Consider the following 27,215-nt stretch of genomic DNA (forward strand, 5'->3'; position numbering starts at 1 on the left):
TAAATGATCTTAGAGATCATCTAACTCTCTTCCCCTCATTTTACAGATGAAGAAACTGAGGATCATGGTCATCTAGGTTATAAGTGAAAGAACCAGGAATCAAATCCAGGTCCTTTCCCAGCCCTCTTGACACTTTACATGCTGACCCAAGAAAATGGAGGCCATTTGGTAAGGATTCCCCAATGCTCCTCTGCATTACTGCCAAGTCTATCTCTATAGTGACAGAAAAAATACTACTATTCCTCCTTTAGGCTGATGTCTCTGCCTAGTTATGATGTCATCCTTTCTTGCCTTTTCCAGGACTATGTTTTAATAAAAATAAGAATTATTCTCATAAAGAACTTTAAGATTTGCAAAGCACTTACATCTCATTTGTTCCTCATAACAGCCTACAAGGCAAGTACTATTATCCCCATTTTACAGATGGGGAAACAATCTCATGATGATTAAGTAACTTGCCCAGAGTCACATGGCTAAAATTAGAGGTAGAACCTGAGCTCAGTTTTCCTTGAGTCTAGGCCCATGCCTCTCTCCGCCACATACCATGTGACTGCCATCTTTGATTTCTTCCTGACAGTTTCCATATCTTCCTTTTTTCTGGTTGCTTCTCTTTAGTCAACAAGCATGCTCAGATTTTCCTATCTTAAGAAATTTTCCCTAGAGCTTGTTGCCCCTTGCAGCTATCAACAAGTTTCTCTCCATCAAAAATATAGCTAGGAATTCTTGCACTCACACTATATAACAAAAAGCCTACCTTTGGCCAAACAAGACAGGAAAGATGAGTGAGATATCCAAAGATGCTGTTTACTGTCATTGAGGGAAGGATTCAGGATAGAGACAGAGCTCAGTTCAGCCTACACTCTGCTCACTTTCTATTTCAATTAATTATCCTTGTAAATTCAGCTGCTAGTATACTCAGCCTAGAGTAAATTCAACATCCCATGGCACAGGTGAAGTCATCTCCCTTAGTTATAGCCCTGCTTTCTATGCCTTCACTGACAAAAGTCCTCAAAAAAAAGGATCTTGCAAATATTTGCTCTGCTTATTTCTTCAACCCCTTGCAAAATGGCTGATCTTCTCCCCATTCTAACACTATTCTCTGTTTAGTGGATAGATAGTGGGCCTGGAATCAAGACATTCTGAGTTCAAATCCATCCCCCAACACTTACTAGCTATGTGACTGGTGGAGTCACTTTCTCCTGTTTGCCTCAGTTCTTCAATTTTAAAATGAGCTGGCAAGCTACTCCAGTATCTCTGCCTGGAAAACCCCAAATAGGGGTACAAAGAATTGGATAAGATTGAACAGTAACAATTGTCTTTTTTCTGATCCCCAATTTTTAAAACTCTTTGCTTCCCTTATATTGTCAGCTCTTCCTCCAATGTGGATACTACCTCCTCCCCTGGCTTCTATGAGACTGTATTTCTTGGTTGTAGTGTATAATGAGCCCTGTGAAGTTTGTATGTGTGACAATTGTATAATTGAGGAAACACTGATTTAGATATTAAGTAACTTGTCCGAAGATCATCCATATAATGTCAGGATCTGAATCCGAGTCTTCTTGATTCAAAATATACTTACAACATTGTAAAGGAAGTAAACTTTAAAGATTTTAGAACTTTGGTCAACATAGCAATCAACCATCATTCTAGTGAACCACTGATGAAGAATTCTATCTACCTTCAATGGTAAGATGATAGACTAAATAATGAGAATGAGCCATATTTTTGGACATGACCTATGTGAGAATTTGGTTTGTATATGAACACTTGATATGAGTTTTGTTTCTCTTTATTTTTAAGGGAGAAGAGAGGGAGATAGAGACAAAATAAATACTAGCTAATTGAAAAAAAAAATTAATGTCTAGCCACAAACTCTTTTCAAAGGAAAATCCAGACTATTGACAACAATATGAAAAATTGCTACATGTTACCAATAGAGACACATGAATTAAATCAATTCTGATATTCTATCAGATTAGTAAAGATGGCAAATGAAGACAAAAGTTAATGGTGGAGGTAAGGAAGCTGTGGGAATAAACAGGTATTGTTGATGAAGCTACAAATTAGTACAGTTATTCTGGAAAGCATTTGGAAATATGCCCTGAAAGTCAATAAAGTATGCATACCCTTTGACCTACCAATGTAACTAGTAGGACTATATCTCAAAGCAATCAAAGAAAAAGGAAAATGACCAATTTGTAGTAGCTTTATGTAACTGCAAAGAACTAAGGATTAAAGGGTGTCCATCATGTAGGAAAAGATGAACAAATTGTGGGTATGTGGATATAATGCAATGTTATTATGCCATAAAAATGCTTAAAAGAACAGTTTCTGAGAAACCTTGGTAGTCTCACATGAACTGATATGGAGCAATGTGAGTAGAACCAGAACAATTTAGATAGTAATAGCAACATTGTAAAGAAAAAAAACTTTGAAAAACTTAAAAACTTTATGATTCCAGAGAACTGATATTGAAACCTGGTATCTCCTGATAGAGAGATGATGAATTAAAATTCATGAGATACGTATATTTGACAAGGCCAATAAGTGAGAGTTTGTTTTGCTTGACTACGTAGATATCTTACAAGGGTTTGTGCCTTTTTTTGTTTGTTTCTAGTGGGAGTGAGAAGATGAGAGGATAGAAGTTGTTAGGGATGGGTTTTCTTAAAAATAAAAAAATGAAGAGAAACTATAAGAAATCACAGATAAGCAGGGAAAGTTTGAGCATTACATATTCAATTTATCATACTTTAAAAATATAATTATAATAAAAATTCATCATAATTTTATTAAATAATAGCAATAAGAATTTATTAAGATTAAAAAGAAAAGAAAGCCTTGAATAATAGAAATTTGAAGTTTTTATATAGTCTTCTCCTTTTACACTGTATATATGGAAATGTGCATATTATTGGTATTTGATAAGTTTGGCTTTTTTTTTTAATGGAAAAAAAGAAAATTTCCAAGTGTACCAGTTTTACATTTCATTCAGTTTCTAGTGCTTTTAGAGTCTTTCCTTTCCATATTTGGAAGCATGGGCAGTTAGGTGACACAGTGCATAGAGTGCCAAACCTGAAATCCTCAGACAGTTAACAACTGTAGGATCCTGGGCAAGTCACATAACCCTATTTATCTCAGCGTCTTCATCCATAAAAGGAGCCAGAAGGAAACATCAAACTATTCCAATATATTTGCTAAGGAAATGCCAAATGGGGTCACAAAAAATTGGACACAACTGAAAGAATTGAATAGCAACATAATCAGAAACAGTACAGCTCAATGGAAACAGCAAAAGCTTAAACATAAAGAAACTTGGATTCTGATCTCAGCTCCCATGACTAATTCACTGTGACACCTTGGACAAGTCACAGAATAGCCTATTAGCAAGAATATAATGATATCCATCTGGAGGATCAGATCTGTGATCTGATCTTTACCAAGATAAACTCTTAGGTTGAGATTACCTCTGCCAGTGCAGATCAGCATCATCCCTGTAACTTAGTCTTCAAGAATCTTAGCTTGGGCATAAAGTGGGGTGTTTAAGGTCACAAAGCCTGTATATGTGGGAGGACTTGTACACATACAGGTCTTCCTCATTCCAAAGTCAGCTCTTTAACTAATATGTTATTATTCAATTGTTTTTTGGTCATGTCTGAATGAATATCTGTGACTCCATTTGGAGTTTTCCTGGCAAAGATACTGGGATGCCATTTACTTCCTCAACTCATTTTAGAAATGGAGAAACTGAGGCAAAGAGGGTGAAATGACTTGCCCAGGGTCACACAACTGATAAGCATCTGATGTTGGGTTAGAAATCAGATATTCCTGACTCTAGCTCTAGCACTCTATCCACTTCCCTTCTAATTCCGGGTAAGGAAATCAAAACTAACAGATAAGAAATGACAGTCAACTTAGGAGACATAATTTTGCATTGGCCTTTCTGTTTCCAATCCTACTATACCACACTGCTTTCCAGTGTAATTGGTGGTCCAGGATTAACAATACCTATCCTTCTTGTTTCAGGATTGTGAAAATGAAATATATACATAAAGGTGCTAAATTAGTAAAATTTCTTAAATATACTATTTAGGAGTAGACTTCCAGATTACCCAAATAACACAATAAATGGATTGTTCTAAGTCTTTGAGAAGGATACCCTTCTATTCTCAGCCCAGTTAACATATTTCTAAGTAAACCACTTTTCCAGATAACCATGTAATAAAACATCCTTCCCCCATGAAGCTGCACTGACTGCTATGTGACTTCCCACTAGTGACATAGCCTCTCTGAGTGGTACTTTCCACATCTATCAAAGAAAGGAGTTACACTAATCTGAGAAGTACTTATCTGCTCAATGATTCTATAGGGAAGTAATAGAGTAACATCATTTTCACTAACATTCCCACCCAAAGTTATCTCCTCTCTCATTTGAATTTTGTAAACCTCTAGCTCATCAGAAACCGGGACCATGGACCTGCCACGTGCAGTCCTTGCCTTTGGAGCTCGCTGTCCTTGGGGGTTCAGCCAAGAACCCTCATGGAATTAAAAAGTGATCTCTGAGATGAAGTATGCTTTTAGCCATTCAGAATGGAGGTAAATGAGTTAAGCAAGGCTTATGCCAGACTCCTTATCTACTGCCATACTTTTGCAAAGGGCATTAGGCACTAATATCATTTGTAGCTAATGAGAATTCAAAATGAATATTTCTGAGCTTCCTGGGAATACAGAAGTTTATCATCATTGCTCCCAGGATTCTCTTGACTTTATCGCTATTTAGTAATGTTTTCTGTTTGGATGTGGTTGCTTTTCTGCCCAGAGGAAGTAGAGGTTGACAAACCAAGGAGGGCCTTTTGCCAACAAGCAGATGCAGGGCACAGTCTCAGGTAGTGGTACTTTTAAAAGCCTGAAATAATGTTCCAAATACATTAGAGTTTGAACAGAAGGTACCATAGAAACCATTGAGTCTATGCCCCATTTTACAGATGAGGAAAGTGAGGATCAGCCAAGTTAAGCATTTCTTCCAAGGTCACATAATTAGTAAAGTTTAGATAAAATATTTGAATCCAGGTCATCCTGACTCCAAGCGCAGAACTCTATCCACTGCTCCATAATGTCAAAATAAATAGGACCCTAAGAACCAATACATTTATATTTCTGTGGGGATTTATTTAAAGACGGCAAGCTAGCTGCTAAGCTCACAAGCACAACCCAATTGTCCTCTGGCAACCTCATATCCTAGAGTCCAAGGTCGACCTCTAACAGGGGCATCAAAGAATACCAGGCTAACTCTTCTCTAGTATATTACATATTAAAAGTACCTAACACTAATTAAATTAATTGAAATAAATTTAATTAATAAAATAAATTAATCATACAAATGAAATACTAAAGGTATTTAATATACATTGTAGACACTTAATAAATATTTCTTGATTTGACTTGACTGAGATTGTGAAAGGCCTTGAGATAACTTAGAGGATAACCATTTCAGACACTTAGTGATCTTGGATGAGTCACTTAACTTCTCTCAGTCTCAGGAAAATAATGGCACTCATCTCTCAGGGTTGTTTTTGAGAGGATCAAATCATATAATACTTGTAAAGTGCTGTGCAAACCTTAAGCCCTGTCAAATGCTAGTCATATGATGATGATGATGATGATGATGATGATGATGATGATGATGATGATGGTGATGATGATGATGATGATGATGATGACGACGACTAGCTAATGGATAAGCTCTAACTCTTGGGGCAGCTGTATGATATAATGGATAAAGCACAGGATCTGAAATTAGGAAGACTTGAGTTCAAATCCAGCCTCAAACATATACTAGCTGTGTGACCCTAGTTAAGTCACTTCAATGCTTTAGTTTATTTTTCTGTCCAAATGAGTTAGAGAAGGAAATGCAAACCACTCCATTATCTTTGCCAAGTAAACTCCAAATGGGGTCACAAAGAGTCAAATCCAATGGAAGTGACTGAACAACAACAAAATGAATAACTCATGTGCTCCACTGCTATTTATGTAATGCCAAGAGAAAAGAACAAGGCCCTCAGGAATGTTAGCTGGACCACTTCAGGGAGACAAGAGTCTCACTGAGTAGACAAACACAGACACAATGCAATGTGCAATGGAAGGAAAACTCATGTTGATGAGATTAAAGATCCATTTGAGTATTTAGATTTAGTAAGGGGTCCTAAGAATGTTTAGTGATTATTGTAGCATTTAATATACTTTGGACAATTCTAATTACTAAAAATTGGGTTTTTTTAATCAAGTCAAAATTTGCCTTCCTGCAATTTGCATTGAAAACAATCTAACCCCTCTCCTGCACGACAATCTTTCACATACTTAAAGATAATTATCTTGTCTCCCTCAAATCTTCTCTAGGTTAAATAGCCCCAGTTCTTACCTATAACCTGGTTTCAAAGCCTTTAACTCTCCCAGTCAAGTTAAATCTATAAGGCTTTATTAAATGCCTATTATGTTCCCGTCAACATGCCAAGTTCTGATATAAAGACAAATCAAAGCTATCTTTATCTTCAAGGAGATCACATTTAATAGTCACTCTTCAAATGCTCCATCTAGCTTTACTTCTCTTTATCTTGAACTTAGAAAGTTTACTTCTTGAATCCAAGTGAAGTACTTTAACATTGATTTCTACAGTATTCTATCAGATAACCTTATTTCACCATTAGAGAAGCAGTGTGGTGAAGAGGGTAGAGATCTCCTATATCTGACACATACTAAATGAGTGACCCTAGAAAATTTTCTTAAGCTCTCCATGAACTAGATAATTCTAGATTATATTAAATTAAAGAGAACTGCATTGAGAGGAGTTTCCTTGCTTAAAAATTTCCTCTATAAAAAAATTATAGGTTCAGTCCTTATCCCTAATTCCATCATCCTATAAGATTCAGTCCCAAATTATAGGTTGACAGAGTTAGGATTTTATTGATGTATATTCTCCTTCCATCAATGCATTCACACATTTTTATAATGGTGGTTTTTAACCTGGGATTCATGGATAAATTTCCAAAATTAGTGAACTTGGAGAGAGAAAAATAATTACACCTTTTCCCCCAAATATAATCAATTTCCTTTGTAATCTTATGTAATTTTATTTCATGTATTTAAAAATAATTTTCTGTTGGAAACTGAAGGGATGCCCATAAAATGGGAATAGCTTAATAAAAGGTGGAATATAATTGTGATGGAATATTATTGTGCTATAAGAAATGACAAGCAGGATCATTTCAGAAAAACCTAGAAAGACTTGCATGAACTGATGCAAAGTGAAGTCAATAGAACAAGGGAAACAATGTACACAGTAACAACAATGAACAATGAACTATGAATGACTTTTGTATTCTGAGCAATACAATGATCCAAGAGGATCACACTATCCATCTCCAGATAAAGAACTGATATTGTTTGTATACTGACTAAAGCATGCTATTTTTCACTTTCACTCTTTTTCTTTTATTGAAATCTTCTTGTAAAAAATAACTAATATGGAAATGTTTTACATGACTGCATATATAGAATCTATATCTGATTGCTAACCATCTTGGGAAGGGTTGAAAGGGAGGGAAGAAGAAAGGGAAAGAATTTGGAACTCAAAACTTTAAAAAATTAAAAATTACTTTTATATGTTATAGGGAAAAATAAAATAAATTAAATTAGAAAAATATGATTCTGTGACAGGGTTCATAGTTTTTACCAGGCTTCCAAATGGTCCATGAGATAATAAAAGATTAAGAATCTGCTAGCAAATAATAATTAATAAACTGCTTAGAAAGAAAAAAAATCATTGTTGAGCCCCATTAAAGGTTCTTACTGGTGTTCCAGAACTCTCCAGAATTTGCCCCCCACTTACAGTCTTCAAGGATCTATAGTATACTTTATGCAAATCCAATCTTAAACTCTTAATTTACAAAGGAGAAAACTCAAGGTCAATTATTTTTTCAAAATGATGGAAAGTTTTGTAGCATATTTATGCCCATATTTACAGGTCACAAATGGGGATTTGAAAGCAGAGAAACCTACAACCAAAGTGTAAAATGTTAGGAACTGTGGCAATAGAAATGAAGATAAAATGCCTCAGAAACTATGTAAATGGGAAAAAGTGAATATAGTTTGCAAATATTTGACTGACAAGCCACTTTTCAGGAGCACAGCTGTTAAATAAAACGCTGATGGGAGTCACATGCCAGATTTTCTCTGAGGACAGAAGAGATGGATGCCCCAAGAGATTTAATACAAGCAGCCTTCCCTGGTACAGACCAATGGGTCAAAATAACATTCTTTGATGTATTTTGAAGAATTAGTTTGTGCAAAAAGTCTGGATAATTGCTGGCTACACTTTTAAAAATGTAGATACTTCTCAAAGTGCTTTCATTCAATCCATCAAGCAACATAGATTGAGAGTATATGAACATCAACTCTGGGCTAGGCACTTCAGGGGATTTGATAATTCATTTCTATTCTATGACCTTTTATTAAACATTCACTAAAATGTGAAGAGTTCTGCTAGGCACAGGGGAGGAGGTGGTGAAAAGAAATGTGCAGAAAGCGAATATAGACTTTGACCTCACAGAGCTCATAGCTTAGAAAGTGTTATGACAACATAAATAATTGTGGTACAAAATAAGATATCTGCACCAAAAAAAAAAAAAAAAATTGAAAATTAAGTTGCAATTGGAATTTTAAGGAGAAAGGAAATAGGAACTTAAGCCTAGAAATGGAAAGGACACCAGAGGCCATAGAAACCAATCCCATTTATTTTAAAGATGAAAAAACTGAGTCCTAATGATGTTAAGTTTTTTGCCCAAAGTAACAAGGGTACTGAGAATCCAGAGTGGGATTTTATTCTGGAGACAGCAGTCTCTCCATATAATGATTCCTTACCTGAAGACCAAAAAAACAAAGTTATTTATTTAAAGTCCCTTAAGCAGACTCATAAATCTAGAGCTGGACTCCAAAGCCAATACTGTTTCTACTGGCCCATGATGCTTTTTCATCATTATTTATTGATCAAAAAAGTCTTTACAAGAGATTTGAACCGAACCTTGAAGGATAGATAGGTAGCATTTCAACAAATAGAGATGGGGGTAGGGAGATGATATTTCAGAAATAGTGGTAAAAGCAATGGGTAGAGGTGGTAAGGAACTAGAGGTTTGAAATATATATCTGTGAAGACCTAATTTTAGCTCGCCACCATCATTGAATGACCTTGATCAAGACACTGTGGGACCTGGGGCAAGCTATTTTCTTGGCATTCAGGTTCCTTATCTGTAAAATGATAGATGTAGACTAGATGGCTTCTAATGTCCAGCTCTGACTCTATGATTATACAATTTGAAAGATAAAGTTGTGTAAGGGTATTGAATGTCAATATAAGGAATTGGGTTTATATACAGTAGGAAACCATTAAATTGTTTTGATCAGAAGGATGATAAGATCAGATCTGTGAGTAAAGAAGACTGGGATATAGAGTGAATCTGAATGAAAAAGAGAGTGTAGGTAAGTAGGGAGTATGTTGATGTATATTCAACAACCGTCTCTTAGGGGAATGATATAAAATGAAGCCACTTTTCAATTTAATGTGTTGTTAACGCTTCCTTAAGTCTACTAAATCAAGAAAATAATAAATCTAAACCTGATTTGTCAATTTGATTATTTCCAAATTGTAATGCTCACATTAAAATTTTAACTCTGAGCTCTTGCGGTAAAGGGTTAAAACTGGCTCCAACATACCCTGGAAACATGACAATCAGAGGCCATTTAAATCAGTTAAATTCAAGAAGCATTTACTAGGTACATATACTTTGTTGGGCATTGGGAATATAAAGATGACAATAAAAGACTTGCTTTCAAGGAGTTCATATTCTGGATTTGAAAGGTAACAATGAGAGTCTGTACTAAGAATGGTGGTGGCAGGAATATTCAGCATAGAAAAAAAAATAGGAGATGTAGTGTAGGAGTAGAAATAACTGAACTTGGCAATCAACTGGAGAGGAGAATTAAGAGAGAGGGGGAAAAAATCAAAATGGAACCCAAAGTTCACCACAATAGGAATTAAATGAATGGCCACTGTCAGATCCAGCTTTAGATTTTACAGACCAAGTGAGGTCTGTCTGAAATTTAGATGCAATAAGAAAAACAGAATTTTAAGGTTCTGATTAGATTTAGTCACTAAGAATTACTTCAAAGAATGCATAAATAAAAGTGAAATTGTTAGTAGGGGATTATCTTATTCATGGAAGAGTCTGCATTTAAAAGTTCCAAGAATGTGGTTAAATAGCCAATAGGGGCATTGTCCCACATCTTTTATGGGTAATAGAAAAGACACCTAAACAATGAACTACTTCTATACTAGATTGGAAATTCTGTGGGGGAAGAAAATGTATCTTATCTAAACTCCTTATTCCATATATAATACATATTTAATATATTTGTTGGGTCATGACTTCAGAAAACTGGTGAACCAAATCATCCACCTTTTGATATAGAAGTAATGGACTAGAAATCAGTACTTCATAGAGATTTTGGGGGGGTCCAAATCTATATTTTTCAATAGTATGAAGAATTTCTTCATTAAATCACACTGACTACTGGTCTATAAGGTAATAACCTTGAAGCTGTGAGTGACCTGCCTTGATCTTACAGCTAATAAATTAGCAGTCTTTAACAACCAAGTTTAATAGATTCCAAGGATGACACTCCACATTGTCTTGATAAGACATTCAGATGTCACCCATATTTGGAATGCTTTGGTTCAGATACTAAGGTCCATATAGTACTTTCCCCCTTTCTGCTATGTGGCCAACCTTTCTGTTGACTCTTGGTAAAGTGCTGCTCCAAGGTCCTCAGGTTTCTAGTTTTATTTTGGAAAAACAATTTAAATCTTATGTAACAAACATATTAAGCAATGTGTTTTGTTATGATAGGGAAGACTTAATCCCTGGGTCTGTGAAATAACTGAGAACAGCTTTAATTTGGCAACCTAGAAAGCTTCTAAGCAGGTGGGTATCTGGTGAGTGAGTAACAATCCCTTTCAAAGGCTGAAGATTAAAGCCTAGAATGGTGATGATTGAGATTGTCTAATGAGCTCTCAGAGGAGAGCCCCAGTTACTATCTCCCTCTTTGAGTTCCATGTCACAGATGAGCCTTCATACATTCCCATGGTGTCCCTGGAGAAAAGTTGCTAATGGGAAATTCAGCATTATTTGCTTCTTGAACAAAAAGTTTGGTTTTAGATGTGGACTCTGCTCTGGAGGTTTCTTCTGTTTTCCCAGTGATTCCATTTTAGACATATTGTCCAAAAACAAAACAAGGTCATGTGCTAAATAATGGAAATGACCCATCTTGTCTCCCATAGAAGAGAAAGTAAGTATGTCTCTCCTTGATTAGAGAGAGGCAGCTGGGAGATATCATGAGTGAATTATGCTGTATATACTGTCAGATGATTGCTACTCTCAGTTGGCTTTGCTTAACTTTTTTTCTTTGTTTCAAGAGAATATTTTGATGAAGGGAGGAGGGTATATAGCTAGAAAAGTTGTGATATTTTGAAAAGAACATCATTAAAATGATTTTTAAAATGTTTGTCATGGAAATTTGGTTTTTCCAAGCCACAAAATGTGAGAAGACAGGATTTTTTTCTGGATCACCAAAGGTATCAATGACCCTGACATCTGGCCTCTGATCCTGTGACACTTCCCTTCCCTAAATTGGACTTGCACTTCAATTCATAGCCAACCTGAATGGGCAGAAGATGGTCAAAAGTCCCTTGGATTTTGATAGAAGGAAGGGAAGACTTCTGACTTTTACCTCTTCTCTGCTTGCCTCTAAAAGTCAGTCAATAAACATTTATTAAGCACTTGTTACATTCCAGTCATTGTGCTAAGCACTGGGGTAGAATGCAGTCTCTCCCCTCAGAGATCTCATGATCTACTTAGGGAAACAACAAGCAAACAAATAATTAAAAATGTAAGTTCTCTCTCTCTCTCTCTCTCTCTCTCTCTCCCTCTCCCTCTCCCTCTCCCTCTCCCTCTCCCTCTTCCTCTCCCTCTCCCTCTCCCTCTCCCTCTCCCTCTCCCTCTCTCTCTCCCTTTCTCTCTTTCCCTCCCTCCTTCTCTCTGTCCCTCCTTCTCCCTCCCTGTTCTCTGTCTGTCTTCAGTTTCTTTCTGTGTGTATCTGTCTCTGTGTGTGTGTGTGTGTGTGTCTCTCTCTCTGTCTCTGTCTGTCTGTCTCTATCTCCATATCTATCTCTCCATCTGACTCTTTTTGACTTTCTGTGTTTTTTTCTCTGTGTATGTGTATAATATGTGTATGTGTATAATAAATAGAAAACAATGAAAAGAATAAAAGCACAAAAATTGAGTGGTTAGGAAAGGCTTCCTGTAAAAACCTGGATTTTACTTGAGATTTAAAAGAAGCCAGGGAAGTAAGTAAGAAGGGAGGGCATTCCAGGCATAGAGTTCAGCCAGAGAAAATGCCTGGAGCTAAGAAAAGGAGTGTCTTTGTGAAACTGCAGGGCCAGTGCCACTAGAAATAATCTGAACTAGCAACCTTCCTCCTGTCACAGTCCAGGGGGCTTGTGATCAGCTGGAGGCAAAGCCATCTTTTGTCCATTCAAGTCATTTATAGAGTCCAGGATCAAAGGACCTTGGAAATAATTTAATCCAACCCCTTTATTTTACATTCAAGGGAAATGAAGTTTTGTCTATCTCTAACCTTCTAGAGGTTGATGGTGGTTCTAAGAAGTTCTTACTGCTGTTGACATCTCTTTTGACTAATTTAGGCCCCTCTAGCTTATTAAAGAGTCTCTTAATTATCTGAAGGAATGAGCAAGGTCTTAATTCATTCTTTCAGTAAGCAAAATATTTTGCAAAATGTAAGAATTTTAGAAAAGAAAAGTGCTGTATTTGGAAGTGGGGAGGAAGCAAAAAATCATGGGGTTAGCTCCTGTCTAAATAAATCAGCAAGGATCTCAATATTCTATAGAAGGTGGAAAGGAGCTTTGGAATAGTCATTTATTCTAAGAGAGCCTCTGTCTACCTCCCACTCTCTGTCAGATGAAAAAATCCCCTTAAGAGATTTTTGATCGAGAGACCACCTCAATCCTTATTGCCTGTATCTCTATACCCTCAGAGTTCAAAACTTGTCCTTGGCAGTGCTGGTAACCAAATTCCTTGGAATCCTGGGTACCTCAGACAGTGAAGATTTGATGAGGTCCAGAACCTATCACCTCAGTTTTGCCAATTAAAGCAGTAAATAAGGGAAAGCCAACTTCAGCAGAATGTCATCCCATGGAAGGGGCCAACCAATGAAACTCAAAACTACAACTGTCAAAAAAGATAAAGAAAGGGCAGCTAATTGGTGTAGTGGATAGAGTACCAGCCCTGAAGTCAGGAAGACCTGAGTTCAAACACTTAATATTTCCTGGCTATGTGACCCTGGGCAAGTCACTTAACCCCAATTGCCTTAGCAAAAGTAAATAAACAAACAAGCAAATAAATAAATAAAAACATATAAACAACTTGGAATCCTAGAGTTGGGCAGGAATTCTCAGATAAACTAATTTAAGCCTTCCTCCTCCAATAAAGTTATGTCACACACCTATGTGATCCACTCTTCACACCATATTTTTACATAATTAGATTCCTTTGTAATCCTCTGTATTTTGTGCATCAAAAACAATGATTCCAAGAAGGGGTCCATAGGCCTTACCAGATTGCCAAAAGGTTTTGCAACACACCAAAAAGTAAAAATGTCTTGTCTTACTAGCTAGCTCTTCTTCTTTGTATACATTTTGTCTTCTTATCTACCTTCAGGTTGATTTCCTTCCTATACAATGTAAACTCCAAGACAGGGACTGTTTCTACTTTATGTCTTTGTGTCCCCAGAACCAAGTGTGGGACCTAGCAAAAAGTCAGTAATTAATAAATGCTTGTTGAATTGAATGAGCATCTCATTATTAAACAAATTAGGAACTTCACTACCAAATAGATCAGATTCTGTTGTTCTTGCCCAGTACCAGTGGTCAGAAAGTTGTTCCTGAAGCATGATTCAGTAGAAAGAACATTAATCTAAGAGAAGAGAGAGAAAAAGACTTGGGCTCTGGTCTCAATTATGCCACTGTATAACAATACAAATTACTTAACCTCCTTAGGACTCAGTTTCCTAATTTGAAAAATAAATTGGAATGGTAAGATAATGTAAAGACTCTTCCAGTTCTGAGATTGTACAATGTTTCTACTAAAACAAAACTCCATTTCCCTTGTAATCTCCATCTGTTGGTTTTAGCTCTGCCTTCTGGATGACATAGAATAAGTTCATTCTTTTCATAATGACAGTGCTTTAAATATTTGAGGACAGCTATTACTTTTCCCATAAATTTTCATGTCTTCAGGATAAACATACTCAGATCCTTCTGACATTCTTCATGTCATATATTTTCCTACATCAATCAATCACAATTCTATATTAACCAATCATTATGAAGGCATAGTAGTAGGTATTGGGAATGCAAAAACAAAAGGGAAATAGGTCCTGCCCTTCAAGAATCCTTATTCTATCCAGAAAGTTAAGATTTACACCTAAAGGAATATATAATGTATATGATACCATATATATACATATGTGTGTATATATGTATATATATATATTTTTTTCTTGTATACACATATATCTATTTGGAAGAGAGGATAGTTGCAATTGGGGGGATAAGAAAAAGCTTCTTGTAAAGAGGATACTTGTTTTGAATGAAACAAATGATTCTGAGAGGCAGAGGTGAAGAGTAAATGCATTTGATATTTGAAGGACAGCCATCCTGATCACTATTCACAGAAACACATCACACCAATGCCAGAGACTTAGCTTCTTTCTCTCCGAATTCCCCGCTTGTCATCAGCACAGCAAATTAAAGATGTCCAGGAAGCTTTCCTGGAAACTCCTTATGATTTGAAAGGCAAAGGTATATGAACCCAAGTAGGAAGAAGGTAGGGTAGGGATGTGGGTGACTTAAAGATAATTTCATTCTTTTCCCACAATTTGGGATTATAAATTTACAGGTGAAAGGGAATTGGAATTTAGAGGCTGTCTGGGTCAACTACTCAGTTTACAGATGAGGTAACTGAGACTTAAAGAATGTGTACTGACTTACCCAAAGTAAGTTTACATTAGGAAAAAATGACAGCTCTGGTATTTAAATCCCTCTAAACCAAGGAACAGGAGTATTTATGGGAGGGAAGTGAAAACTGGAGGATGTTGCTGAATCCCAGCTTTGGTATCATTTTATTTTTGGATAATAGTAAGCCTTTACATTTAAGTTATTAATGAAAATAGAAATGGTAATTTTATATCAATTTATATCCAACATTAGAGTTTGTAAAGCTTTTTATATACATTATATCAATCAAACACTTCACAAAGTATTTTCAAATATGTTATTGGCCTGTGGTGAAAATCCAACCATTGATTTTAATGTCAGCTTTCTTCTGCCTTTACAAGCTTATTTTTTCTTTATAGTAATATATTTCTACTTTTATTTATTGTTGACAATAGCTTCTTATTTTCAAAATACAGATAAAGATATTTTTCAACATTCACCCTTGCAAAACCATGTTCCAGGTTTTTTTTTTGATGTAACATATTGATCCCCCCCCCATGACATGTTAAAACAAATTTTTAACATTTTCTTTTGGCTGAGGCAATTGGGATTAAGTGACTTGCCCAGGTTCACAGGGCTAGAAAGTGTTGAGTGTCTGAGGCCAAATTTGAACTCAAGTCCTCCTGAGTTCAAGGCTGGTGCTCTATTCACTGGGCCACCTAGCTACCCCCAAATATTTTTATCATTTTTATAAAGTTTTGGGTGCCATATTCTATCCCCTCCTCTTCCGTCCCTTCTCCCTGAAAGGGTAATCAATCAATCTATATCTTATTTTGTACTATATTTTTCTTCATGCCCACTACCTTCCAGCCAGACTGGCTACATGCTCTTCTTAGAATTCAGCATTCTTTGTTTAAATGTCCCAAAGCTTGGAATCCCCTCCCTCTGCATCCTCACCTCTTCATATCATTTGTTTACTTCAAGGTACAGTTCAGAGACTACTCTGCAAGAAGCTTTCTTTGCTCTCCCCTTCACCCCCAACCCTATGTCAATATTTTCTCTCTCTTCAATTTATAATTTGGTTGCTTGTAAGAGGCAATGAGAACAATGGAGAAAGGATTCCCTTGGGCTTAGGAAGACTGGGGTTCAAATTCTTCATTATCTAGCTGAAAATCAGGCTACTTTCCCCCATCATAGTCCCTCATCATAGTTAGTGACATTTTCTGTATCCCTTTTATGAATTGTCTCCATTAGACTATTAATTCCTTCAGGGAAGGGATTGTGTTTGTTTTCATAGGCCTCCTCATTGCTTAGCCTAGGTCCTGGTACATAGTAAGCACTTAATAAAGGCTTTATTTGTCTGTATAGTATGCTCCTCTGACATATACTAATTGTGCGACTGTTTATAAAACATTTCACCTCACAGTTCCTCAAGCAACTCTTTTAAACTATTATTTAAATACATTGCCAATCTGGATTAGTAAAGAAAATTTACTCACTGGGAGTTCCCCCACACTGATAGACCGACAGATCCAGAACTACTAAAGCAGATGATATATCTTTCAGTAGGATGTTAGATCGTAGATATGTCACATATGACATGAACTGTATCTAGTACCTAGCATATTACTTGGCACAAAATAAGACCATAACTTTTCACTGCATGGTACAATAACTCCATAAATGAGGGGGAAAAAAGATTTAGAAATGCTAAGTGGCATTTCTGGTGTCACTTGGCTTGAATATGACAGAGTTAAGACTAGAACACATGTTTTTTTTTTTTTTTACCATCTACTCCAGTGGACTGGATAGTAGTTATGATTTAAATTGGGATGAGGTACATGATTCACCATTCAGAATTTAGGATGAATCCCATCCTTTTCCCTGGAGCAAGTTATGGAGTCTACCTCTAACCATACCTACTGTTAATCTCCAAATCCATTGTCTCTCTCCACTGAACAGATGACCACAAACTCCCTTCTGAGTTGGGATTTAGCCTCTTAGGATAATTATTACTTCTGCAGATGCCAGTGGGAAAATGCTTAAACTCCCTATCCCATCCTCCCATCACCTTCTTGCTGCAGCAGACTTTTGCCCTTTAATGTGTATGCTTTAACTTGGGGCAGTGACTAGTCAATAAGAACGCTTTCCTCTCTTTTCATCTAAGGCAGGACAGAATCTCTCACGGTGAGAAGAAATAGATTAGTTGTGCCAGTTAGTATGGTCTCATTATCTTGTTTTCCCTCCCCTCCCCCAGTCCATCTTTCTTCCAAATTTCCCTATTACTTTTCCTTCCAATCATCCTGGTTTACAAGTTTCATGTTGTTTCCCATTCCTTATTCTCCTTGACTTACACATAAGCGATTAGTTTTCAAATCTTGGCATTCCTACAAGTATAACACTTGCATAATTCCCCTTCTCCCCACTCATGCAGGAACCACCTTAGTTCAGGTTCTTATCACTTCCCATCAAGACTATAGTAATAACCTTCTGATATGATAGTCTCTCTGTCTCAAGTCTATTTCTACTCCTGTCTACTACATATACTCCCTAAAATTGAGGTCTGAACATATTCACTAAGTACCAATAACTTCCTATTGACTTTAGGATCAAATATCACTTCATTTTTCTTTTGTTTTTCTAAGATTTCTATTTTTGTCTAAGTTTGATAATGTCTGTGATTATTACTACAATCATATATATATATATGCATCATAAATAAATAAATAGGTAAGTATTATAAATTGTCACTTAAAATTGTGGGTGTACTCATTTTTTTTAATTGATCAGGGTGGATAATCAAAGAAGTTTAAAAGCCATCTGTCTAGTCCAATCAATGCTCTTTCTACTATGTCATATTTCCTCTCACATTTTGGATATTTATCCAGAGTCAGAAGAAGGAATGCTTCATGAACTGGAAGGGAATCATGCTGGGCAAGTAGTTAAGAGATATGAATTCTTACCCTGGGTTTTGTCTCTCATTCCTTGATTACACTGGTAATGGCAAGGGTTATCTCAGACTCTCTTCATGGACTTCGGGGTTTGTCAGTGTCTTGACTTTGGGATAAAGAGCAAGGACTCAGGTTTAAATCTTACTTGGTCCTTTGCTCTTCCTAGTCTAAAAGATGAAAAATTGGATGAGAAAGATGTCACATTTTCTGGAGATCTTTAAATTATTGTAGAATGCTTGATTACATGAACCAGAATAGTGGTGGCAGGGAGGTGGCAGATAGGGGGAATGGAAGGAATGGGGAAGAGAAATGCCAGGAAGCTGTTTTATGAACCATTTAATTTGGTTGTTGGGGAGAAACAGAGGCTAAATCCTGATTCCCTGGTAGTTGATGGGGAAGTTATTGGATGAGTTTGGAGTACTCAAGTGATTTTCCACTGATGCTGATGGAGCAGAGAAGAGTAGCTCTTGAGTGTTCTCTAGAGGACCATTAATTATGTAGATACAGGTCTCACCTTATTTGCTATTCTTTTCCCATTCATCTAGTTGGACCTTTTGCACATGGAAATAAATAGCTCATGTACATCCTGACTGTACCATGGCCACAGTTACCCATAATAAAAGCGACTGCTGGCGTGGGATGGGCTTTGGACTGGGATGAAGTCTGAAGATCTGTGAATACAATATGGTAGGGACATATATTCCTCCTGGTCTGTGCTTTTACAGTGAGTTTCAACTCATCATTTTAAATGATTCCCTGATGTCTTCAGGGTAACATCCAAATTCCTCATTTTGGCATTAGACACCCTGCATCAGCCAATCAACCTCTATCACCTCCACTTTGTCTCCCACTATGGTTCCATTATGATGGCCCATGTTCCAGCTACACTAGTTTCTATCCTTTTCCATGAACACAGTGTTCTTTTTTGACTCCAGATTTATTTGTGCTGTTCTAGTTCAGAATGTCTTTCTTTCTCTTCATCTATCCAAAAATCTTCAGTGGCTCCCTTGTTAACCCCAGAATACATTTCAAACAACTTTAACTCTCCAACTCAGTAAATTCCAGTAACTTCCTATTGACTCTAGGATCAAATATCACTTCATTTATATTCTGTTTTTCTAAGATTCCTAATATTGACTAAGTTTTATAATGTCTGTGATCATTACTACCATCATATATGTATGCACCATAAATTAATAAACAAATAAGTATTGTAAATTACTATTGTCATTTAAAATTGTGGGTGTGCTCAATTTTTTTTTAACTGATCAGAGTGGATAATCAAAGACTTTTATAATCTGGCATTACTTTACCTTTCCCCTTTAATTTATGGTCCAGTCAAAATAAACTCCACTCAATTCCTATATTTTTTTGCCTGATCCTTTTGCTTCCACTCTTTCTTATGCCTGAATCATTTTCTCTCACTTCTCACTTGCTTGGTTTGTAATGATAACTTTAAATTCTAGTTCAAAGGCCAATTGCTCTCGTAAGCCTTTCCTGATCCCTTTGGTTATGACCTTCCTCCCCATCCCCTCCACATCAAATAGCATGTTGTATTATGCGTCTTTATTCTATATATCACATTAAAAAAAGCCTTTTTTATTTAACAAGTATTTTTCTCCCTCCAAATTCCTTCAATTGGGGAAAAAAATAGTCTGTAATTGTCTGTAATTATAATAGTCTGTGTTGTCAAGCAAAACAAATTTCTACATTTTCCATGTCCAAAAATTATACATCTGATATTTTTATGTATTATAGTTCTTTAATAAATGTCAGCTCTGTACTATATTGAAAACTCTGTGAGGGCTGTGTCTTATCTAAACTTCTTAATTTATATATATAAAGTCTACATATTCTATACATGTAGTATATATATATATACATATATATATGTGTGTGTGTGTATTAGATATGTATAAAAGCTACATATACTATATATGTAGAATATATATATATATATAAACATATATATATATTTACATACACACACACACACACACACACACACACACATACACACACACACCACATTTCTTGGGTCATATCTTCAGAAAACCCATGAAGGATACTACCTATCTCTTAAGCAGAGAGTTGAGGGACTAGATTGTAGGAAAAGCTTTTGGACGTAACCAAAGTATTGTTTTGTTTGTTTTGAGTATTTATTAAAAGGGAGGCTAAAATTCTATTTGAGGAAGGGTGAGTTGTTAAGTAGTTGAAAAAAAGCAAGAAAGAAAAGAGCAGAAATCAGATATTTTTAAATCCACACAAGACAAAACAGCTTAGAAGAGGACATTTTGTTACTACCATGCTTGTTAACTTGACTTGATAGTTTCCAAGAGATGAATTAACTTATTTTGTGTTTATCACACTGCTAGTCAGAATGAGGATATGGATTTAGATTTGGAGCCTTCACTGTTCTTTCTACTACAATGGTTATACACATTGTTCTACCTCCTCATGCAATCATCAGATTTATTTTCCACTTACCTGAAGCCCAAAGAAAGCCATTAGGATGGAGTTAATTGTCCCCAAGATGCCCTCAGGATCAAAGGGCTGTGTTGTCTTGTAGAGTTCCTGAAACACATGAGGGAACCATTCACATCTGAGACAGGAAAAGAATTGGCTTTTCAATGAAAGCTTCCTTCAGCTCCACTTTCTTTCCCCAGGAACATACAAACTGGTGATGCCATTAGCAAAGAGCTTCCCTCTCTGTCTCCCCCCAAATCATTAACCAGAGGAGGCAGCTGCCCTCCCAAAGCAATTCCCAGTTTCCTCATTTCCTCTGACAAAGGCTTTCAACACAGCAGGATCCTAATGAGAAAGATAACCTTTCTGCCCTGAGCAGAAGGGACAGCCACTAGCCCAGTTAGGCCTAAGATAAACCAGGATGAAGAAAAGCAAGTTGGCAGTTGGAGGAAGTTGAAATGGCCACCACTGGCACAAAAATGCAAACAGAGCTAAACTTCAGGACCCACTCTTGACCCTGATCAAAAGATCTTGACCCTGGTGTTCTTCTAGTACTACTCTATCACTAGGCTTCTATGGAAAGTGGCATGGGTTCATATTTTACATACTAACTTTCAAGGTCCTGTCCATATGGTTCCATTTGACTTTTCCAACATTATATCCATTACTCCTGCCATACTCCTCTCCAGTCATGTCTGCATACTGTCCATAAAGCATCCCCATAGGAGGTTCCTCCAAGTCTTTGCTTGTATAGTACTATTTCTCTGCTGTTTCTCTACTATTTCTATGCCATGCTGCTCTCTACCTTCAACTCTTCTGACTTTATGTCCCACATAACATTAGTTACTCATTTAAGATGGCCTCAGTTTCCTTAACTATAAAATGAAATGATTGAATGAAAGGATCTTTGAAGCTATAAATCTCCTAACTGTTATGGTTAACTGCTATAATCTTACATGCTCCACAGAGCTTTACTCAGATCATTTCCTTAGACACTTACTAGACACTTATTGGGTAAGTCATTCAACTTCTGTCTGCCTCCCCTTCCTCATCTGGCAAATGGGGATAAGAATATTCTCTATTTTCCAGGGTTGTTGTGAGAATCAAATAAGATAATAATTATAAAGCACTTAACACAGAACCTGGCACATACTATATGCTATACAAATGTTACTTTTTATTATTATTACTAAGTACATATACCACCATATCTAATCCTCACAGCAACCTTATGAAGTAGGCTTTATAATTATTATCCCCAGTTAGCAAAAGAAGAAAACAAAGATCATACAGGTTAACTAACTTACTTGTGATGGGGAAATGAGACTGGATAAGTATTTGGGGAACCAAATAATAAAAAAGTCTTAAATTTCAGCCTCTAGAATTTGGATTTTCTTTTATAGTCAATGGGAATCCATTCAGTCATTTGGAGCAAAGCTTCTTAAACTGTGAGTCACAACCCCACATCCAGTCACTTATCTTTTTTTTTTTTTTTTTAGGCTGGGGTTAAGTGACTTGCCCAGGGTCACACAGCTAGGACGTGTTAAGTGTCTGAGATCAGTTTTGAACTCGGGTCCTCCTGAATTCAAGGCTGGTGCTGTATCCACAGCACCACTTAGCTGCCCCCCAGTCACTTATCTTAATGTGGGAGTTGGGGAAAATTTAACAACGGTAAAAAGGTTTCTAGATGCAACAACTAAAAATTAATTCAAAATTAAATACATAATGAATCCAAAGTGTTTCTAATAGCACTTGTCCATGTTGCATTGCACCACTTCACACAAAACTTATATACTTTGCGCTATGTAACTAATGCTGCCAGAAACACTTAAGCTCAGATTTGAGATGGGGTTGTTGAAAAATTTCTTGGGGCAAAAGGGGATCACAAATCGTAAAAGTTCAAGATTAGGCAGCATGATTTACCAGAGAGAGTGCTGGATGTGGGATAAGGAAGACTTGGACTTGAATTCCATCTCAGACTAAGTAGTTGTGTGGGTTTGGATCTTGGTTTTCTTAGTAGTAAAATGAGGGGAGTAAGCTCAGTGAAAAAGTTTCTAATTTTCCAGAACTAAATCAATAATTCTGTGAGCCTATGATCAGAGTTGAACTTTAGACAAATTAATCTAGCAACAATAGATCAAATAAATAAGAGAGGTGAGGAACTGGAAGGAGACCAGTACAAAGACAACTAGTAGATTACAAGTGTCAAGATAGTTGGAGACACCCTGTTTTTTAGAGCTAAGCCCAGCAAACAGGCTATGCCCTGAGCTTGACATCCTTAATCCAATTTTGAAAACGCATTACTAACATATATTCCTAAAATTGCTTAAAACAAACTGTCTAAATTAAGGGAAGAGCTGAGAGAAAGAAATGACATTACAGAAACTCTAGAATACTAACAGGGTTCTGCTGGAGAGGAAGATAGTGGACTAAGAGGAAACAAGCTTGAGAGGAGCCCATCTGGAAGGTCATCCAAAGAGAGAAGACCTACCCTCTGACAACATCCTACTTTAACTAAATCATTTTTCTTAGTTCAGTGCTAAACTCAGATGTTTGAAGCAGTGATCTCTATTTTAGTACTTTAAATTCTATCTGGACATCTCTTCTGCTGTCATGCTAGATAGCAACAGCACTGCCATAAAATGTCACATTCTGGTGATACCTTGGCTGTAACATCCTTTCAAAGTACCTAATATTATCATAGAGTGTTTCTTCCTTGGTATTCACTGATATTTTTTAACTATTCTGAATTTCCAGTGGCTTTCTCTATCTGAACTTCCTTCTATCCTTAATTATTAAATGTTTCATAGGATGATAGAGTATTGGACCTGAGAGAGAAGTTAATGGTCTTTCAGCTCATCCTGTTTATTTTAAAGATGAGGAGGGGCAGCTAGATGAGGCAATATATAAAAGACTGATCCTAAAATCAGAAGGACCTGAGTTCAAATCTGACCTCAGAAACTTAATAATTATTAGCTGTGTAACCTTGGTCAAGTGACTTAACTTCAATTGCCTGGCCCAAAACAAACAAATAAATTTTAAAAAATAAAATAAAGGTCACCCCCAGTGAAGTTAAGTGGTGACAAAGCAGAGATTTAAATAAACCCAATTTATAGATTCTAAATCCAGTTATCCTATTAGTATTAAGCTGCCAAAATTGGCATCTTAATTAATGATATAATAAATTCTGTTTTACTTTCTTTGAATGGAAATTTATAGGGTGGTCTTCCAGTGATAATGGCTTGTGATTCAATTCTTATTCTTGCAAATTGCTCAACAACCATCTTCTCACCTTTATTTGGATTAGTGTTTATTTGGAAGATAGGGAAAGAGATCATAGATCTGAGAATTGGAAAACTTCTTAAAAGCTTGATTTTAAGTCATACTTCAGGGCTTTTTAACTTGTATGTTTGTATATATATGTATATATGTATGTGTATATGTTTGTGTGTGCTGAACCTCTTTGTCAGTGACAAGTGAAGTGATGGACCCTTTTTCAGAATCACCTTTTAAATAATTTAATTAAAATAAGATGGAAACCAATTATAATGAAATTAAATGTAACTTTTTTTCCTATTAAGATTTATAGATCCTTGGAAACTTGTCCAAAAACCCATAATTAAGAATCTATGATATAGTCCAGCCTCCTTTACTTTAAATGAAGTATCTGAAGCCCCAAGAGGATAATTGACTTGTCCAAAGTGATATAAATTGCAGAGTTAAATCTTGAACTCATATCCTTTGATTCCAAACCCAAAGCACTTAGATATTTAGAACCAAGTGAGAATCTCATCCTCTTAGCAAAAATTTCCCCAGTAGACTACATTTCTAACAATTACCTTGCAAGATGGGAATTGATACAGATGATTTTCTCCCAGAATCCACTTGTCAATGTATGCTGCCGCTCCACCTGTACAGTTGAAATATTTGCCTTCATCTCCTATCCCTCCAGGGCCCAGGTATCCTCTGCAGAAATCAAACATACAATTCACTCAGCCACCTGGTTTCTCCTTTTTTCCTCCCTCAGTCTTTTCATCTCCAAATGGGTAGAGCCTTTCTTTCTCCTCCTCTCCTCTTCAACCTTCATTTCTTCTAATGTGGACTGCCACATAACCCTTGCCATTCTTATTCATCTTAACACCAAAATAGACGGGGCTTCCCAAGCAGCTAACCTTAATTTCTTCAAAGTTTCCCTGCCAATATACATCTCTTTGCCTTTTCTCATGACTCATAGATTAGAGGATGTAAGAACTGGAAGGAGTTTTATAAATATCTGATCTACTCACCCTAACTTTACAGGTGAGGAAACTGAGACTTATTACTAATGAGCCATCTAATTGACATGAAGCTATATTACAAAACATAGACAATGCCTCCAAAAATGTTTCCCTGATTAGTTCTATCTAATTAATTATTCCCCAAATCTGAACCTCAGCAGCACCTATGAATTTGGTTTATGTATTGGTATTGATTTATACTGATTATTATGTTCATTTTAGGATTCTTATCTATCTGTAGTTACATAATAATAATGATGATGATAATATAACTACTGAAATTTTATATTGAATTCTAAAATTTAAGATATTTTCCTTATATTATCTCATTTCAATTTCACAATAAGCCTGGGAGCTAGGTACTAGAGGTATTTTTGTCTGTACTTTATGGATTAAGAAAGAGAGGTTAAGTGGCTTGCCCACAATGAAACAGCCAATAGGTGCTAGATCTCCTTTAACCTATGTTCAGCCCTCTTCATATTGCTGTGCTTCTTCTCCCTATACAGAGGCAGAAGAATAACATTGTACCAGAGGTCAGAAGACTTATGTCCAAGTCCCAACTTTACCACTAACATGCTTTATGCCTCCAGCCATTCTTCATTCTGTACTTGTAACCATGTTCTAACTTCATTCTCCCTCTGTCCCTGTGGCCTCTTCTCCCCTAAATGGATTTTTCCTGGAATCTTCCTTTTTAGGAAGATCCCAGACTAACTATTCTTTATTCTCTAAACTTTGATATTATGCTCTCACCTGGAGCATCCTTCCTCTTCCCCTTTAACTTATGTATTGTCTTCCCCCATTACAATATGTTATTTGGGAGTGAGTGTGAGAGAATATCTTTCTTATGACTTATATTTGTGACTCCAGCATTTAGCACAGAGCCTGGCACACAGAAATACTTATTAAATGCTTTTTTACTTGACTGACTTAATTTTGAGTAAATTTCTTAATCTCAGTTTCTGCATCTGTTAGACAAGGATATTAATACCAGCTTTACTTACCTTGTAGGGTTAATGTGGGATTAATTGAAATTAAATTATTAATGTAAAGGCTCTTTATAACTGCAAAGCACTGTAGAAATGAAATGGGTCATTAACTGTGCCTTTTTTATTTTTCATTCCATATTATAAAATCCCCAAGGCCAAGGGTCACACAATTCTTCTAGATTTAGCCCCCTTCCCAATAGATCAAACACTGTAAATGAATATTTTGTTAGCTGTCAGATAACTTTGATGAATTAGAAGTAACAATGATGATACATTCCTCTCTAGTCAGCTCTGCTCAAAATAGCTCCCAATAAACTCTTAGATTAAAAGAGAGAGGAAGGAAAAAAATGTAGGCAGGCAAAGGCAAAAAGAGATGGGCACTAAAGATCTAGAACTGTGGGAGAAGGCATCAGAAGTTAATAGGAGAAAAAAAGATCAGGGAAAGGGAAGGCAAGGTAGCATAATATCTATCTTATGTCATTCTGATGTCAATTCCAAGAAGGAAAAAAATTATTTGGTGTCTTAAATCAATTGCTTCAGCTCTTGACATTATATATATACATATATATATATATATATGTATATATATATATATATATTCTCAGTAATATATATATATACATATATATATATACAGTATATATATATACTGAGTATATATATACTGTATATATATACGTATATATATATATATATATATACATATATATACAGTATATATATATATACTCAGTATATATATATACTGAGAATATATATATATATTCTCAGTAATATATTCACCCAAACAGATATTGGTGCTGCTAGTTGGAAATAGAGGGAGGTTGTGTTGAGAAGAAACTGAAAGGTGGCCATTTGAGAAAGCTTTACATGTTCTAGTAGAGAAGAAGAAGTAGATGACAGTAATTAGATGACTTCAAGACTGGTTGAATGACTGAACCCAAAAAGTTGTCATTAGTGAATCAAGGAAGATTTCCATTGGAGTGTCCTAAGGATTTTCCCTTGATTGTTATTCAAGGCTTTAATCAATGGTCTGGGCAGTACCATCGGGGGTATATGCTCACCAAATGGGCATATGACGCCATGATCAAAGGGATAACTAATATGTTGGTTTAGGTGACACAATTGGGATTCAAAAATTCTGACAGATTAGAATCATGGCCAAAATTGACAAAATGAAATAGGGACAACAAATGCCTGTTCTATTCTTGCCCTTCAGAAAAAAAAAAAACAAACAAAATTTTTCAGGAGTGAATTTGGCTAAACAAAGGTTCCTAAAGAAAAGATTTGGGTTTTGTGATTGATGGCAAATTTGAAATGTAGAAAGCATGACACATCAGCCCCCAAATTCAATGTTATCAAGAGAAAAATAATCTTCTGAAAGGTGACAATTCCTCAGTACCTTTCCCTAATTAAT

At 36.0% G+C, this 27,215-nt stretch overlaps 1 protein-coding gene across 1 annotated transcript in view; it reads right to left on the reverse strand.

The window, feature by feature from the left end:
- The window catches only part of LOC141553817 (heparan-alpha-glucosaminide N-acetyltransferase-like), a 326,105-nt gene that overhangs the window by 56,058 nt on the left and 242,832 nt on the right, over window positions 1-27,215 (reverse strand). Inside the window, exons 11-12 of the mRNA XM_074285273.1 lie at window positions 24,375-24,501; window positions 20,557-20,643 (exon numbers count right to left, since the gene is read on the reverse strand). Of these exons, the coding sequence (XP_074141374.1) occupies window positions 20,557-20,643; window positions 24,375-24,501 (214 nt within the window). The remainder of the gene's footprint in view (window positions 1-20,556; window positions 20,644-24,374; window positions 24,502-27,215) is intronic.

This window comes from Sminthopsis crassicaudata, chromosome 2, assembly GCF_048593235.1.
Source record: "Sminthopsis crassicaudata isolate SCR6 chromosome 2, ASM4859323v1, whole genome shotgun sequence".
Classification (NCBI taxonomy): Eukaryota; Metazoa; Chordata; class Mammalia; order Dasyuromorphia; family Dasyuridae; genus Sminthopsis; species Sminthopsis crassicaudata.